Consider the following 14,480-nt stretch of genomic DNA (forward strand, 5'->3'; position numbering starts at 1 on the left):
GCTGTTGCCTCCGCCGGTTCAGAAGAAGGGCAAGCCGCCGAAGCCGATTAAGAAGGCGAAAGACTATACCAATGCCCCAATCGCAGATTTGATTTGTAGGGTAAAAAACACCCTCCGCCGCCTCCGCGTCTCCCCGACCGCACCGGCGCTGGCGTGCGTGCTGCGGAAGCTGCTGCCTCCAGCTCCGCAACCAACGACCGGCGGAGCTCAACTCGCGTACGTGCAACCGGACCTGATAAAAGCTAGCAGAAGGTGACGTTAGATAAAGCGTGCATGGCATGGAATACAGAAAGTGATTAGGAAAAAGAGCACCGCGTGTGTACGTGCGCTCCCCGAAATAAGAAAAGGACATGCTGATGTCATCGGAAGCTATGCATGCATGTTACCCTGGAATAATATCCAGTGTGCAACCGGCTTGAAAAAAAAAGTGAATGCCTTGTGTTTATAGGAGTATAATAAACCAGTCATCACAAGGCAAAGGAAGAAAAGGGCAAAAAGGCGAAATCTAAACAGGAAAAAAAGAAGGAAAAGCCGGCCCATCAGCATACAACAACAACAATCGTGATAAACTCTCTACTACCTACCTCCTCCCCACGAAAGATGAGGAGTTTGGGCCGGGCCTGGCGGATTGTGATGATAATATAATAAATACGGCGCCGGCCGTGGCCTCCTTCCTCCTCCTGAGGGCCAAGAACCAACCCTAGCCGCACCAAGGACCAACAAGCCAAGATCCATAGTCGCCGTTGACCGAAGATGGCGATGGCGGCTCTCCGATGCGCCGCCGGAAGGAGGCTCGCCGGTGGCGGCCGCCTTCTACCGCCGGCGCTCAGCCGGCCTAGCCCCGCCGCTCCCGGCTTGGGCCGCCCGAATCTCACGCTCACGCAGGTGCTAGTCCGATCTCGAAATCCCTAGTTATCCAGTCTTCTTTTCTTTTCTTATTAATCTTAATGATGATGAAAATAATAATATACATGATGTGTGCCAAACTGACTAGGCCTTGTCATCGCACGGGAAAGAAGAAGCCGGGAGGGAGGTCCTGGAGCAGATCCAGGACAAGAAGGAGAGGCTCTACGACCTCATCCTGCGCCACGGCTATAAGCGCAACGACGGCTCCATGTGCTACTCAAACGTTCAGCTCATGCACCATCTCTCGGCGCACATCAAACCTAGGCCCCAAAGCATCGCCTGGTACAGTACATATTTTCTTTGCCCTTTTTTCTTTCTTTATTTATTAGTTATTCATGCCATCTGTTGTTTTTCATCTTTTATTTATATGACTAGTATGAATAAATGTTTGTTGCATCTCACCTGGACGATATATAGGCGTTACCTTCGCAAAGTTCATAGCCTCTATATTCTCTGGATGTGCTTAAGCCCTGGCGTAAGCGCCTACGCAATCTGGAACATCTATAAAGCGGGGGGAAACAACTTGGGTGCTGTTCAACAGGGAGGACAAGAATTGAGTAACAAGAATTGCATCGGTCAGGGGGAAGATGTGCTTGTCTGCTGAAGCTTGTCACTGAAGACTGTCAATGGACTAATGGAGAATCGGTTGATAGTGATGTCTTTGAGAATTGCTGGTCCCCTCAGGTTGCCAAAGTCTTGTGGAGAATTGGTTCTGTTTCCTTGACTATCCTCTGACGTTGTGTAATGATGCTTAACTGATATCTATATATATTTTGTGAGATTTGCATGTCCATATGGTTGTGGTGGTCTCTGCATTATTATTTTTATTATTTACCACTCTACATTGATAAATATTTATATATGATATACATTATATCAGTAGTATGTAAATAAAATATAATTTTCTTTTTTTAGAAAAACAAACAAACTTCTTATTTTCACTTGCATTGAGCCAACTTAAGGTCTCAATGTACCTTTGTGTGTACCTGTCAAAGTAATCCGTACAAATAAAAATTTACCACTCTACAATTTGTGTGTAAAAGACCACTTTGGTTGGAGAAGCTACTTGGTCTATATCTGTAATATGGAAGTTGGACAATGAACATTAGAGCTGATATCATTACTTCAACCCTCTGGAAGTAATCCATACAAATGAAAAATTTACCAATCTACAATTTGTAAAAGATCACTTTGGTTGGAGAAGCTACTTGGTCTATATCTGTAATATGGAAGTTCTCAATGAACATTAGAGCTGATATCATTACTTCAACCCTGTGGAAGTAATCCATACAAATGAAAAATTTACCAATCTACAATTTGTAAGGTTGCTTTTGCCAATGTAAAAGATCACCTTGGTTGGATATATATATATATATATATATATATATATATATATATATATATATATGTAATATGGAAGTTCGACAATGTCTTTGCTTGTTTGTTCGACGGCGAGGGCACCGGCTGGGCCATGAAGAGTATCACCTCCAGGACGATATGACTCCTTTTCGCATCAGCAAGCGATTTATTAGCTCGCCCCCATGACAATAGATGGTTGATCTGATCAAATGTATTGGGTGCCTATTCGTTTTTTGAATTTTGGTGACTTTATTTAACCAATAATCATGCTTTTTACAATAATTGGAATCAGGAACTGAGGCGGCTGATCCATCCACACCTCCTCTGTCCTTTGATAAGAAATCTGAAACTACAGCTGATCTTTAGTTGTTACTTTTGAGATGTGGTTGATGTGAGATTAAAGTAAAGAAAACTAAGCAAAAGCTTAGATATAGAGTTAAATCCACCACGAGTGCCTTAACTTGTCCTGTGCGGTCAGTTTGGTGCCTAAAGTTGTAAAATACATAAAAGTGGTGCTCGAACTTGTCAGGGCGTGCAAATACGGTGCCTCCTATCGTATCTGGGTTTACACCTTGCCCATGTGGCGCGCCAGCGTGGCGACGGTCCGCATGTCAATGAGTAAGAGCATTTTATTTACAGCCAGCTGCCTGAAATTTTATTTAATTACACATAAATGTATGGCATATGGATGCACTGATGATGGATCCAACCTGTCACGTTTGGCTGCATATCAACGCGGGCGAACGGATGAAAAAAAAATAGTAGTAAGAAAGAAAAAGGACGAGCCTAGAGGGATTCGATGCCAGGACATCGCATGCACAACATTCACATGTTAACAAATACACTACACCAAGCATGGCTGGATGTAATTGTTTTTCTTAATACTGGATGTCGTGTGTGTGGTATGCATCCGTGCACACGTCAATGACAATTTATATGTTTGGTGTTATCATGCAAAAAATATATTTACTTGGTGCACCTAAATTCTTCACTTGTTATCATATTGAGAGAGAATTAGGGAATATGCAAGTGCATTAAAAAAATGTTCAACATGTTTTTGAAAAATGTTTCACATGTATTATAAAATTCTAAACGTGTTTTCGAATGATGTTTGTCATGCATTTGAAAAATTGATGGCATATACTTCAAAAAATGTTCAACGTGTATTTTAGAATTTATTGCGTAAAATTGTTCTTACATTTCTGCAAACACCTTTAGCATGTTTTAATACATTTCTAGAATTAATATTATTACACCATAATTTTTTAAACACATTGTGTATTTTAAAAATACAATGAAAATACACAATAATTGTCTGTGCTTGTGGTCCTGCATGAATATACATAAATTTAAACAACAATTCTTAATATACATTGAACTGTCTAGATCTACATAAATTTTAGAATTAGCTCATGTTTACCTCTTCAAAGTACACAATAATAAAAATAGAATAAAGAATTAAACTATACAATAATTGCCTACTGATAATTATTGTATTTTTTATATGACAAATTTTACATATCACGAAAACTAAACTGAAACTTGAGAAAAATGTAGAAAATGTGTTAAGGAATTGCACATCTATAGGCGACTAGTAAGGTACACGTGCATTGCACGCATGAGATTTGACAACCAAATTATAAATAAATACCACATTATAGCATGTAAGCTTTGAGTCATATATGCATGATGTAGATGTTCGTTTAATTTTTATAGTTCATCTCATTCAAAATCAATTATTTTTTATAAAAAATCTAATCTATTTTAAGATTCATGGAATTATGCGTTGTAAAGCATAAAGTAAAAACAAATAATTGCAATTCTTGTAGAAACAAATTTGGGCAATTATGATATGGAAGATTCTAGTACAAAGGAGAAGTGCTTGTGTTTTGAGGTTTGTGCATTATGCTTAAATTCAACCATGAAGTCTTCTAGATTGTACATGTGGCAAAATCTAGTGGAATGTAGATAATATCCAACGGCCAGTAGTGCTTGGATTTGCCATCTCTGCACCGTCGGATTGGCTTCATCCAACGGCCATCTTTCAAAGTTATTCACACACTATATAGGGGTATAGATATTGTTCTACACACACAGTGGCGGAGCTTAGTGGAGATCAAGCTGGGCCATCGCCCCCCCTACCCAGAAGATTTGTTCATATTATCATAAGTAATTGCCCATAGATTCATAGAAATCTAGCCTAAACCTGATGTTAGTTGCCCCCCAGCCCATTTGCCCCTCCTAATATGTGTCCCAAGCTCCGCCACTGTACACACATTTCTAGTTACTAGTAGAACGTATAACTTATTTCGGTCAGGTGGCCAGCACGTCAGTGCATTAAGGAGGTCCCACGCTACAATTTTTTTAGTGATTTTTCTCTCTACTGACATGTCGGACCCATATTTCTAATTTGAGGGGCCTTTCTAGGTAATTAAATAAAATGGGGTGGTTTCTGCAAAAAACCTCACTCGTCCACTTTCAGCCACTGACATGCGGGCCACCGCCACGCTGGCGTGCGATGCGGACAGGGCGTATGTTTGGATATGGTAGAAGGCACTGTATTTGTACGGACGGACAAGTTCAAGCACCACTTTTATGTATTTTACAACTTTAGGCACCAAACTGACTGCACATGATAAGTTGAGACACTCGTGGTGTATTTAACTCTATATGCTTATCACCAAGAAAAGTTGCGTTTCTCCTTGATCAGAAATACAGGAAAGATTGCTGCTAGGTGTGAGTAGGTGCAGGTCTGCAATTGATCTGAAACCTAATTTTCCGCCCCGGCCCAACGGCTGGATCAAGACGCACATCATGATGCTGTCATCTAAGTGATTGAAATTTCTATAAACTGATTGGGCCAGAGTAGGGGTTTCCAACACCACCAATTCCACAGCTATCACGACTCCTTTCTTTTGGTACTCCACATTGTTCGTGATTGCTACTTTGAGACCCATGATTAAATGCCTGTCGCCTCCAAGCAATCACAGCACTATAGTGTAGCTATCACAATGAGGGTGAAAATCTGTGTTTCGGAAAAGAACAATTCCCTAACAAAACATGATTGTCAGCCCACGGGCAAGGACAGGCGCAAAGGCGTTGTAATCGGCTACGAGAAGTCGTCCGGCTTCAATATTGCTTGTGCGCCCAACGGCGAGCGCACCAACATCTTTTTGCATGTTTGTTCTTCTATTTTTGCAGCTTATGAGATGAGATTCTATTGTAGTCTTGATGCTCGTTCATTCCTATTCTTAAGCCTGTGTCACCCCACTGAACACCATGGCGTCCTGTGGATCCAGATTAAATTGTTGTAACCTAGTGTCAAGTGTCAACAAATGAAGAAGGGAAGAGGGATATTAAGGACTCTATGAGGAACCTTGTTACTGGAGCAGAGGAGGGGTTTGCTGAAGTGTTTTTTTTAGCCAACAAGACTTAACTGACGAAGAGGGTTTTGCTGAAGTGTTAACTGACGAAGAGGTACCATATGAATGAAGAAGCTCAAGGAGGAACAAGTTTTCAGAAACAGAGGAGAAAACAGAGTACTCAAAGTTTTCTCATCTGTTCCCTCGGGTACGCAAAGTTTGCTCCGTGTTGACTGAAAGGGGAATGGGGCGGGGCGGTGAAACCTTCCCCTCCACCCAATCAGCTTCAATCCCAATCCCAACCCAATCCTATCCAAGTAATAAAAAATCATCATTGTTTGTATAGCTAGATTTATGTTCATCGGATGCAAAGGTCCTTTGAGCAGCAAAGGCATCTCAACGTGACATACCAGCCGGTAGCAGCCACAACGGTACCTTCCGCTGCTCCACAGCAACATGATGTGCACCCTTTTTTTCCCCATGCATAAGCCTCAACCACCCTGGCTGGATGCAAATTTGGCCTGTTTGGTTGACTATGTTCACTATTTGGCCCACATCACACAAAGTTTAAAGCACCTCTCAGCCAAGCTCTCTTGAAATGACCGAATCGGTCGTTTTCTCCCAGCCAGGCTTGCGGCGTGCAGAGGGGAAACATGCCACCGAGCTGATGATAGGAGGGGATGGCGCGAGATCGCGCGCGTTCACAAAAAAAGCAGCGGGAGAAATTGGGTCACCTCCCGCCGAATCGGATGTCCTTCTTGGGAATTTTGCATATTTGGCAAAATCTATCAAATGTCATTTCATATGGGAAAAAGTCCAAAACAAACCTTGAATTTGTCGGTGAAAGCTAAATCAAACCCTAAACTCTCAATCCCTGATTTCAGCACACCAAACTCTGTTATCCCGGTCTATTTTAAACCTTGAGAGGATTTAGCCGGTATTTGTTGAACTGGGCCGGCCCATTAGCAGCGTCGCTCGCGCGCGCCCGCTGCTCCTGGTTTTCTTTGTTTTTGCCTTTTTGTTTTTGTTATCTTTTTTCTTTTTTACACATGTCTATTTTTCTTCATACCCAATATACATTTTTAACGCACACATAAAATATTTTTTGATAAACTTTTGATATTTTAAAATACATCATGTACATTTTTAAATTAAATGTTTTTCAATTTTTTAATATACAGTTACTATTTAAGTACATGTTTACATTTTCTTAATGATAATAAACATATTATAAAACTAAACAAACACACTTTTGTATGGTTCAACATTTTCAAATTTGTAGACACTTTTTTCAAACACAACCCAAGTATACTCTGTTAAGTGTAAGACACAATTTTTTTACAACACGCAAACTTTTTGTTTACATTGTACACACAGTTTTGTTTGAAAATCTCACAAACAAATTTCTTGAAACTTGTAAACATTATTGAAATGCTATATTTTTTTGAATGTATGAAACATTTTTTTGAGTTACACATATATTATTATACATTGTATAAACGTTTGTTTGAACTTGTCCGTACATTTTTTTAAACTTGCGATATTTTTTAGATGTCACAAAATATTTTCTTACAGTTTTTTTCAGATTTAGAAATTTGTTCCTATTTTTAAAATTTTCAAAAAGCATTCACACTTTAAAATTATGTTCAGGTTTCAGAAAATGTTTATGTTTCAAAAAGTGTTCGCACTTAAAAAAAATTGTTCAGCTTTCAGAAAATAAAAGCCCGCTTCATGTCTAGTGGGCTGACCCAGACGAGTCCTTAGCCAACTATCCAAAACAAAATTCTAAAAACATTACTTTAAAATGCAACACGATTTTTAAAACTCCAAAACATTTTCAGAGGACGTGAAGAACTTTTGAAATTCTGAACATTTTTTAGAATTGTTTACGGAATCACAAACAATTTTTAAAAATGTGAATATAATTTCAAAATTCCAGAAAAAATTAAAAACACCAAAGAAATTGAATTTTGTGCGAAAAATAGAAAACAACAATATGTTTTAACTTCTGAATATTTTATAAATGCGTGAATATATTTTAAAGTTCACGATTTTGTTGTTGTGTTATAGTGGGCCGGCCCAAATTCTGAGTAGCAGGTTATCCCCCGGGATTTTCTTATTCCCAGTGTGCCAAACAGGTCTAGGGTCCAAAATAGACCGGAATTACAAGTTCAGAGTGCCAATTTCCGAAATTCAAAGTTCAGGGTTTGATTTAGCTATCGTATACAATTTCAAGGTTTGTTTTGGACTTTTTCCATGCAAAAACCAAGTCAAGTATAGCAATGTTTTGCAGTGGTCATTATACTACAAGTGTGAATACCAAAACAGAGGTTCATCGGAAAATGCCTGCGCATGAAAGTTGGCCCGGTCAAGGGTTGAATTTGACCCAAACAAGGGCACTTCTTTAGGACTAAGCATCTCTATGAGCTCCTTCGCCATTACGTCCTTGTCCATCCGATAACGCGGTTATAACAAGATTACGAATTGAGAAAAATCCATATTTCAATCCTGGATTAACCACTCGATTTAATTTACAATCCTCATTTTTGAAACCTGAACTTGCCATAAAGTTCAAAAGACCACCCTGGTCTCGTTTTTGGGCTGGTCAACTGGTTTTGACCAAAGTCAAGACTGACTGGACGCTGACTCAGCAGCCAACTCATTACTCATGCAACATCTAAACTGATCCACTCCCTCTGACTCGATTCGGACCAAAACACATGTCGCCTCGGCCTCGGTGAGGTCCATCTCTTCATTCATCCGGCGTGGTGTAGCATAGCATGCAGTTGGTTACATACCTGCACGTCCTGCGCGCTCACGTCCAGGTGCTCGGCGACGAGGAACCTGAACCTGGAGGAGTCGAGGTTGGTGCCGGAGCCGATGACGCGGCTGGCCGGGAAGCCCGAGAGCTTCCAGGCGACGTAGGTGAGGACGTCGACGGCGACGAGCAGCAGCGTGTCAAGTGAGTGCTCGGCCACGGGCGGCACGATCTTCCTGTACAGGGCCACGTTCCTCTGCATCAGGTTGAGCCTTGTCTCCCCCGGGATCTGCCTGGCGCCGGCCGTGATGACGACGAGGTCCGAGTTCTTGGTGACGGAACCTTGAACTCGTCGTTGCAGGTCACCGGCGCGTCTTGGCGTCTGGATACCTCCTGTCCATGGCGTCGTGGAACACCTTCATCTCCATGGAGGCGTTCCTTGCCCCGGAGCGCTGCCATGCTGGAGTGCAGAAAAGCGACACGGAGACGTTGTGGTCCTTCTCGACACATCTCTGGCAGGTCTGAGCGGGATGATGGCGGCGGTGGCATTCACATTCGCTTCGTCTCTCTACTCCTAGCCGCCGGGGACTTCATTTTCTACAGTCCTATATATATATATAGAGAGAGAGACAGATGCAGGTCCACTAGGTCGAGCATGCATCTTATCATGAACCTGCAGATTCGTATATATGCAGCTATGTACACCAAAGTGCTGTTCGGTAAAATCACAAAAAAAAAGTTCCAAAAAAATTTCATCACAAAATGACATTCGCGGAAAATGTGGCAAAAAAAAATCGATGCTTCAAAATGCGCTTGAAAATAACATTTTGGGGCATCGAATTTGCCACGATTACCAAAAATGACATATGGTGATGAAATTTTCCAAGATAACAAACATTTGGTCAGTGCTTCACACAAAAAAAAAACAGAATTTTGTTATTTCTTGAAGTTTAACCTCAGGCCTCCTGACTTTCCTTGCATAGAAGAATCAAAACTGTGCGAGCTTCCTGGTCAATTTACGTACTCATCGCTAGATTGATAAATGGTTCTTGTACACTTGTTGATCTTCCCACCTGAGGCATGCGACTGTGCTCTCTGTATGTTAGACATGACACTTTGTGGTTCCTGTGTAAGGTAGAAAACGATAATAGTATAAGATTCTGCAGCTTTCCAACAGGGCATACAAATAGAGAATACAAGATTTATGTGAAGGCTGAGCTTGAACTTGGAACGTGAACACAAAAAAGTTACTCAACAACTGAGTATGCAAGATTAAGTTTCCCAACAACTGATTATGTATTTTCACCTCGAATACTTCAAATGAGTTAAACAGTAACCTAAGGCGGGCATTCTCCTCTTAAGATGCCCATATACAGTATCGTAATGAAAGTAGTGTCTACTTAAAATATCCATTTCTCTTAATTCTGCCTAAAGCCGTAAGGAGAGATGATCATAATATAGTTAGGAACTTAGGGAAAACAACTATAGGTGTGATCATTTATGCATAAATGGTTTATGGGTTTAGATGATTTAAAAGAAAAAAGAACTGATATAAGGCCAGCAATCTTCTAGAAAATAATGCCTTGCTCTCTTGACTCATCTGATCACTTCTAAAAACATCCAGCCTATTCATGTAGTTACATTACCAAGACAGAGCACTATAGTCTGCTAGCAAACTTCAGGGAGCAGGTAGGGAGGAGGAAGAAAACTAGAATTGTTTTCTCATTTCTTTCGTATCGAACAAGTTGCTCGTTGGGGCTTACAACAGCGCCCTGTCAGCGGGTCCCACAGGACAGGCGACTTACATGGTCCACCCACAGAAACACGGCACCTAATCCTCACTAGGCGTCGACTTGCTTTGTTCTCCTTCGTCAGTTAGCCTTGCTGCTTCCTCCTCGTCGTCAGGCTAGTTTTCACTGGCAAGAGCTGCGACACTGCCCCCTCCATGAGATGCAGCTTGTCCCCAAGCTGGAGCAGCTGGAAAGCGCTTGCACGGCACCTCATAATCTTCCCATGTGGACATCGTATCAGGCAGTGAACTCCAGTGTACTGGTACCTGCAGATAAGCAGCATTACCCTTCTTGACCGGACGTTGATCAATGATCTGTAGTGGCTCTAGTTCAATTGTATCCAACTCCAATGGTGTTGGCAGAGAGGTATACACTGGGGTGTGATCTGGAATGCGTGGCTTTAATTGAGATACATGAAAAACAGGATGAATTTGACTTCCTGGTGGTAGCTCTAGACGATATGATAACGACCCAATGCGCTGCAAAACTTTGTATGGTGCAAAGAATTTGTAAGAGAGTTTAGGATATGGTCTGTTCACCACCTAGTTCTGCACATATGGTTGAAGTCGGAGGTAAACATGTTCTCCCACAGAAAATTCCCTGTTGTTGTGTTTCCTGTCAGCCAAATGTTTCATGCGGACTTGGGCACGAGCTAGTTGCATTTTGAGCATATCAGCATGGCTATGCTGTTCTTGGAATGTTTGCACAACTTCTGGATTGGTGTTGTGGGCGAAGTCAGGCAGCATGCCATAGTTGGGTTCAGTTTTCATCCAGTGCCTTAAAAGGAGAGCATCCTAAAGAGCTATGATAGGACGTGTTATACCAAAACTCTGCCATGGGCAACCATTTCACCCAATCTGTTGGAGTTGCTTGAGTAACACATCTCAAATACTGTTCTAGACACTGGTTGACACGTTCACTTTTACCATCAGTTTGAGGATGGTAAGCTGTGTCACATTTTGTTGATGCCAGAATGTTCTCCAATGGGGGTTGAATGGAAGGCTTGTATAATTTTAGTTTGCAAGCCTACATTAGCTCCCACCCATATTTTGCCATGTAATGTGATAATGCCATTTTCGAATGCAAAACCTTCTGAGTCAGAGCTAGTGACAGCAAGTTGTGTCAACAGTGTCTGAGCTCTAGTATCAATATGATATGAATTAATAACCTCCTTCATCCAGACAGGTTGACACCCTGATATGGCAGCCACTTTGAAATGATGCCCTACTCTGAACAGAGCATCAGCTACCTTGTTGTCTTCTCCTTTCTTATACTGGAAATTGTACTGGAGCCCGATTAATTTTGTCATTGCTTTATTTTGTAAGTCTAAAGTTAACTGTTGATCTTCTAAATTGCAGAGGCTTTTGTGATCAATTTTGAAAGTGAAGGGGGCTCTTTGAAGGTAAGATCTCCATTTAGTGACAGCCATAATGATAGCTAAGAATCCCATTTCGTAGATTGAGAGCTTCTGGTTGCAGGGCTCAATGCCTTTCTGTAATATGCAATGGGATGGCCTGCTTGTAATAACACTGCTCTAATCCCTACCTCGCATGTTCGAGCACAAATGGCTGATGAAAATCAGGGAGGGCGAAAACAGGTGTAGAACTCATTGCTTTCTTCAATTGTTCAAATGCCTGATGAGTAGCATCAGTCCAATGAAAATTCTTGTTCTGCAGGAGTACAGTCATTGGTTTGGCAATAATTCCATAATGGTGTCTATCAGACCTAAGAAGCCCCTTAATTCAGTGACATCAGTTGGCACTGGCCAATTAAGCATAGCTGTGGTTTTCTCTGGGTCAGCTGATACTCCCTTGTCAGAGATGACATGCCCCAGATATGCCAACTTGGTTTGTGCAAAAGTACACTGGCTGAGCTTGGCTGTAAAGCCTGTAAGCTTGCTCTCCTGCAGCACCTGAAGAACTATTTGTAAATGTTTAACATGCTCACAAAGAGTTGGGCTGTAAACCAGGATATCATCCACAAAGATCAACATAAATTTTCTTATATAGGGGGCAAAGAGGGCATTCATCGGGCATTGAAATGTTGCTGGAGCATTTGTTAGCCCAAAAGGCATGACTCTGAATTGATATTGCCCTCCATGTGTTTTAAATGTTGTCTTACTTTCATTAGACTCAACATTCTGATTTGATGGTAACCAGCTCTGATTTGATGGTAACCACTTTTCTGTAATCTAAACAAAATCTCCAACTTCCATCCTTCTTTTTAGGGATAATTAATTTGGTGCCCTTAGTTGTGCCCCCCTCAGCAGGTTTGCCCCTAGTTTCCGAAAACCATCGTTCTTGCCCGAACCAGTTTGGTTTTCTTATGCTTTTGCCCTTCCGTCACGGTTCCGTCCAGTCAGCGCCATTTGACCACTACCGCCGCTAGTTTTTGGACACGGCTTGCCCCTCGGTCGACCTGACCAACTCATTCCCACTCTCACCCTATCGTTCCCCATTCTCACTCTCTTTCCCCCGTCAGAAACCCTAGTCGCCATTGGCGGCTCACCACCAGATCCACAAACCAATCCTCGCACCACATCCGTTTCCAGGCCAGGCGATGGGGGAGGATGGAGAAACCCTAGGTGGCGGCCGCGGGCGCCGCAAGAAGGGCACCGCATCGGCACGGGAGGGCGGCACATCGCAACGCAAGGGCCGTGGCTGCGCGCACGGCCAGACGGTGTCCCCATCACCATTGGATGGCGGAAATGGCGGCGGTGGCGTCGTCGACGGTGGCAAGAGCAGCGCATCGGCACGGGAGGGCGTTGAAGGCGGCTTTGGTGGCAGTCAGGGCGGCGAGGGCACCACATCTGCACGTCAGATCCCGGCGGGGTAAGTTTCAGTCTCAGATCTACTCATGCTTAGTGGATTCGGATAAGTTTTAGGCTAGCTTTGGTTCAATTGCTCATGGGAGATGGTATGCTCATTACTGTAGGATGGATCCAGAGGTTGCATTCTTTCTGTCTGTTAGAATGGAGACGACAGTTATTGTTTCTGCTGGTACAGAAGGAAAGGAGATCGGATTCACATTTCCATTAGTTGTGGATAGCAGTAGTAGGTCATTTAATGACTTTAGGGCTGCTATTTGTGCCAAGTATCCATGGGGATTGTTTGATGCTGTTGAAATTAGATATTGGGATAGTTTAAAGGAGTGTTGGAACCCTCTACATGTTGGAAATATGCCCTAGAGGCAATAATAAAAGCATTATTATTATATTTCCTTGTTCATGATAATTGTCTTTATTCATGCTATAATTGTGTTATCCGGAAATCGTAATACATGTGTGAATAACAGACACCAACATGTCCCTAGTAAGCCTCTAGGTGATTAGCTCGTTAATCAACAGATAGTCATGGTTTCCTGACTATGGACATTGGATGTCATTGATAACGAGATCACATCATTAGGAGAATGATGTGATGGACAAGACCCAATCCTAAACATAGCACAAGATCGTATAGTTCGTTTGCTAGAGTTTTTCCAATGTCAAGTATCTTTTCCTTAGACCATGAGATCATGTAAATCCCGGATACCGTAGGAGTGCTTTGGGTGTACCAAACGTCACAACGTAACTGGGTGACTATAAAGGTAGACTACGGGTATCTCCGAAAGTGTCTGTTGGGTTGACATGGATCAAGACTGGGATTTGTCACTCCGTGTGACGGAGAGGTATCACTGGGCCCACTCGGTAATGCATCATCATAATGAGCTCAAAGTGACCAAGTGTCTGGTCACGGGATCATGCATTACGGTACGAGTAAAGTGACTTGCCGGTAACGAGATTGAACGAGGTATTGGGATACCGACGATCGAATCTCGGGCAAGTAACATATCGATTGACAAAGGGAATTGCATACGGGGTTGATTGAATCCTCGACATCGTGATTCATCCGATGAGATCATCGTGGAGCATGTGGGAGCCAACATGGGTATCCAGATCCCGCTGTTGGTTATTGACCGGAGAGTCGTCTCGGTCATGTCTGCTTGTCTCCCGAACCCCTAGGGTCTACACACTTAAGGTTCGGTGACGCTAGGGTTGTGAAGATATGTATATGCAGTAACCCGAATGTTGTTCGGAGTCCCGGATGAGATCCCGGACGTCACTAGGAGTTCTGGAATGGTCCGGAGGTAAAGAATTATATATAGGAAGTGCTGTTTCGGCCATCGGGACAAGTTTCGGGGTTATCGGTATTGTACCGGGACCACCGGAAGGGTCCCGGGGGTCCACCGGGTGGGGCCACCTATCCCGGGGGGCCCCATGGGCTGAAGTGGGAGGGAACCCAGCCCAAAGTGGGCTAGGGCGCC

The 14,480-nt window shown here is 42.6% G+C and overlaps 1 protein-coding gene across 1 annotated transcript; it reads left to right on the forward strand.

Moving 5' to 3' along the window:
* The first annotated feature begins 644 nt into the window (after positions 1-644).
* On the forward strand, positions 645-1,699 carry LOC125527078 (uncharacterized). Its single transcript, XM_048691652.2, has 3 exons — positions 645-885; positions 995-1,188; positions 1,324-1,699. Exons 1-3 carry the CDS (start codon positions 754-756, stop codon positions 1,508-1,510), a joined length of 513 nt encoding a protein of 170 aa, XP_048547609.1. The 5' UTR covers positions 645-753; the 3' UTR covers positions 1,511-1,699.
* Positions 1,700-14,480: the final 12,781 nt, after the last annotated feature.

This window comes from Triticum urartu, chromosome 1A (assembly GCF_056163025.1).
Source record: "Triticum urartu cultivar PI428250 chromosome 1A, HENAU_Tu73, whole genome shotgun sequence".
NCBI lineage: Eukaryota > Viridiplantae > Streptophyta > Magnoliopsida > Poales > Poaceae > Triticum > Triticum urartu.

Excerpts from the sequence above, each read along its gene's own strand:
- LOC125527078 (XM_048691652.2), top strand. The coding sequence starts at position 754 with ATGGCGATGGCGGCTCTCCGATGCGCCGCCGGAAGGAGGCTCGCCGGT. Across the intron at positions 886-994 it reads CGAATCTCACGCTCACGCAG|GCCTTGTCATCGCACGGGAA; the intron begins GTGCTAGTCCGA and ends CAAACTGACTAG. Across the intron at positions 1,189-1,323 it reads AGGCCCCAAAGCATCGCCTG|GCGTTACCTTCGCAAAGTTC; the intron begins GTACAGTACATA and ends GACGATATATAG.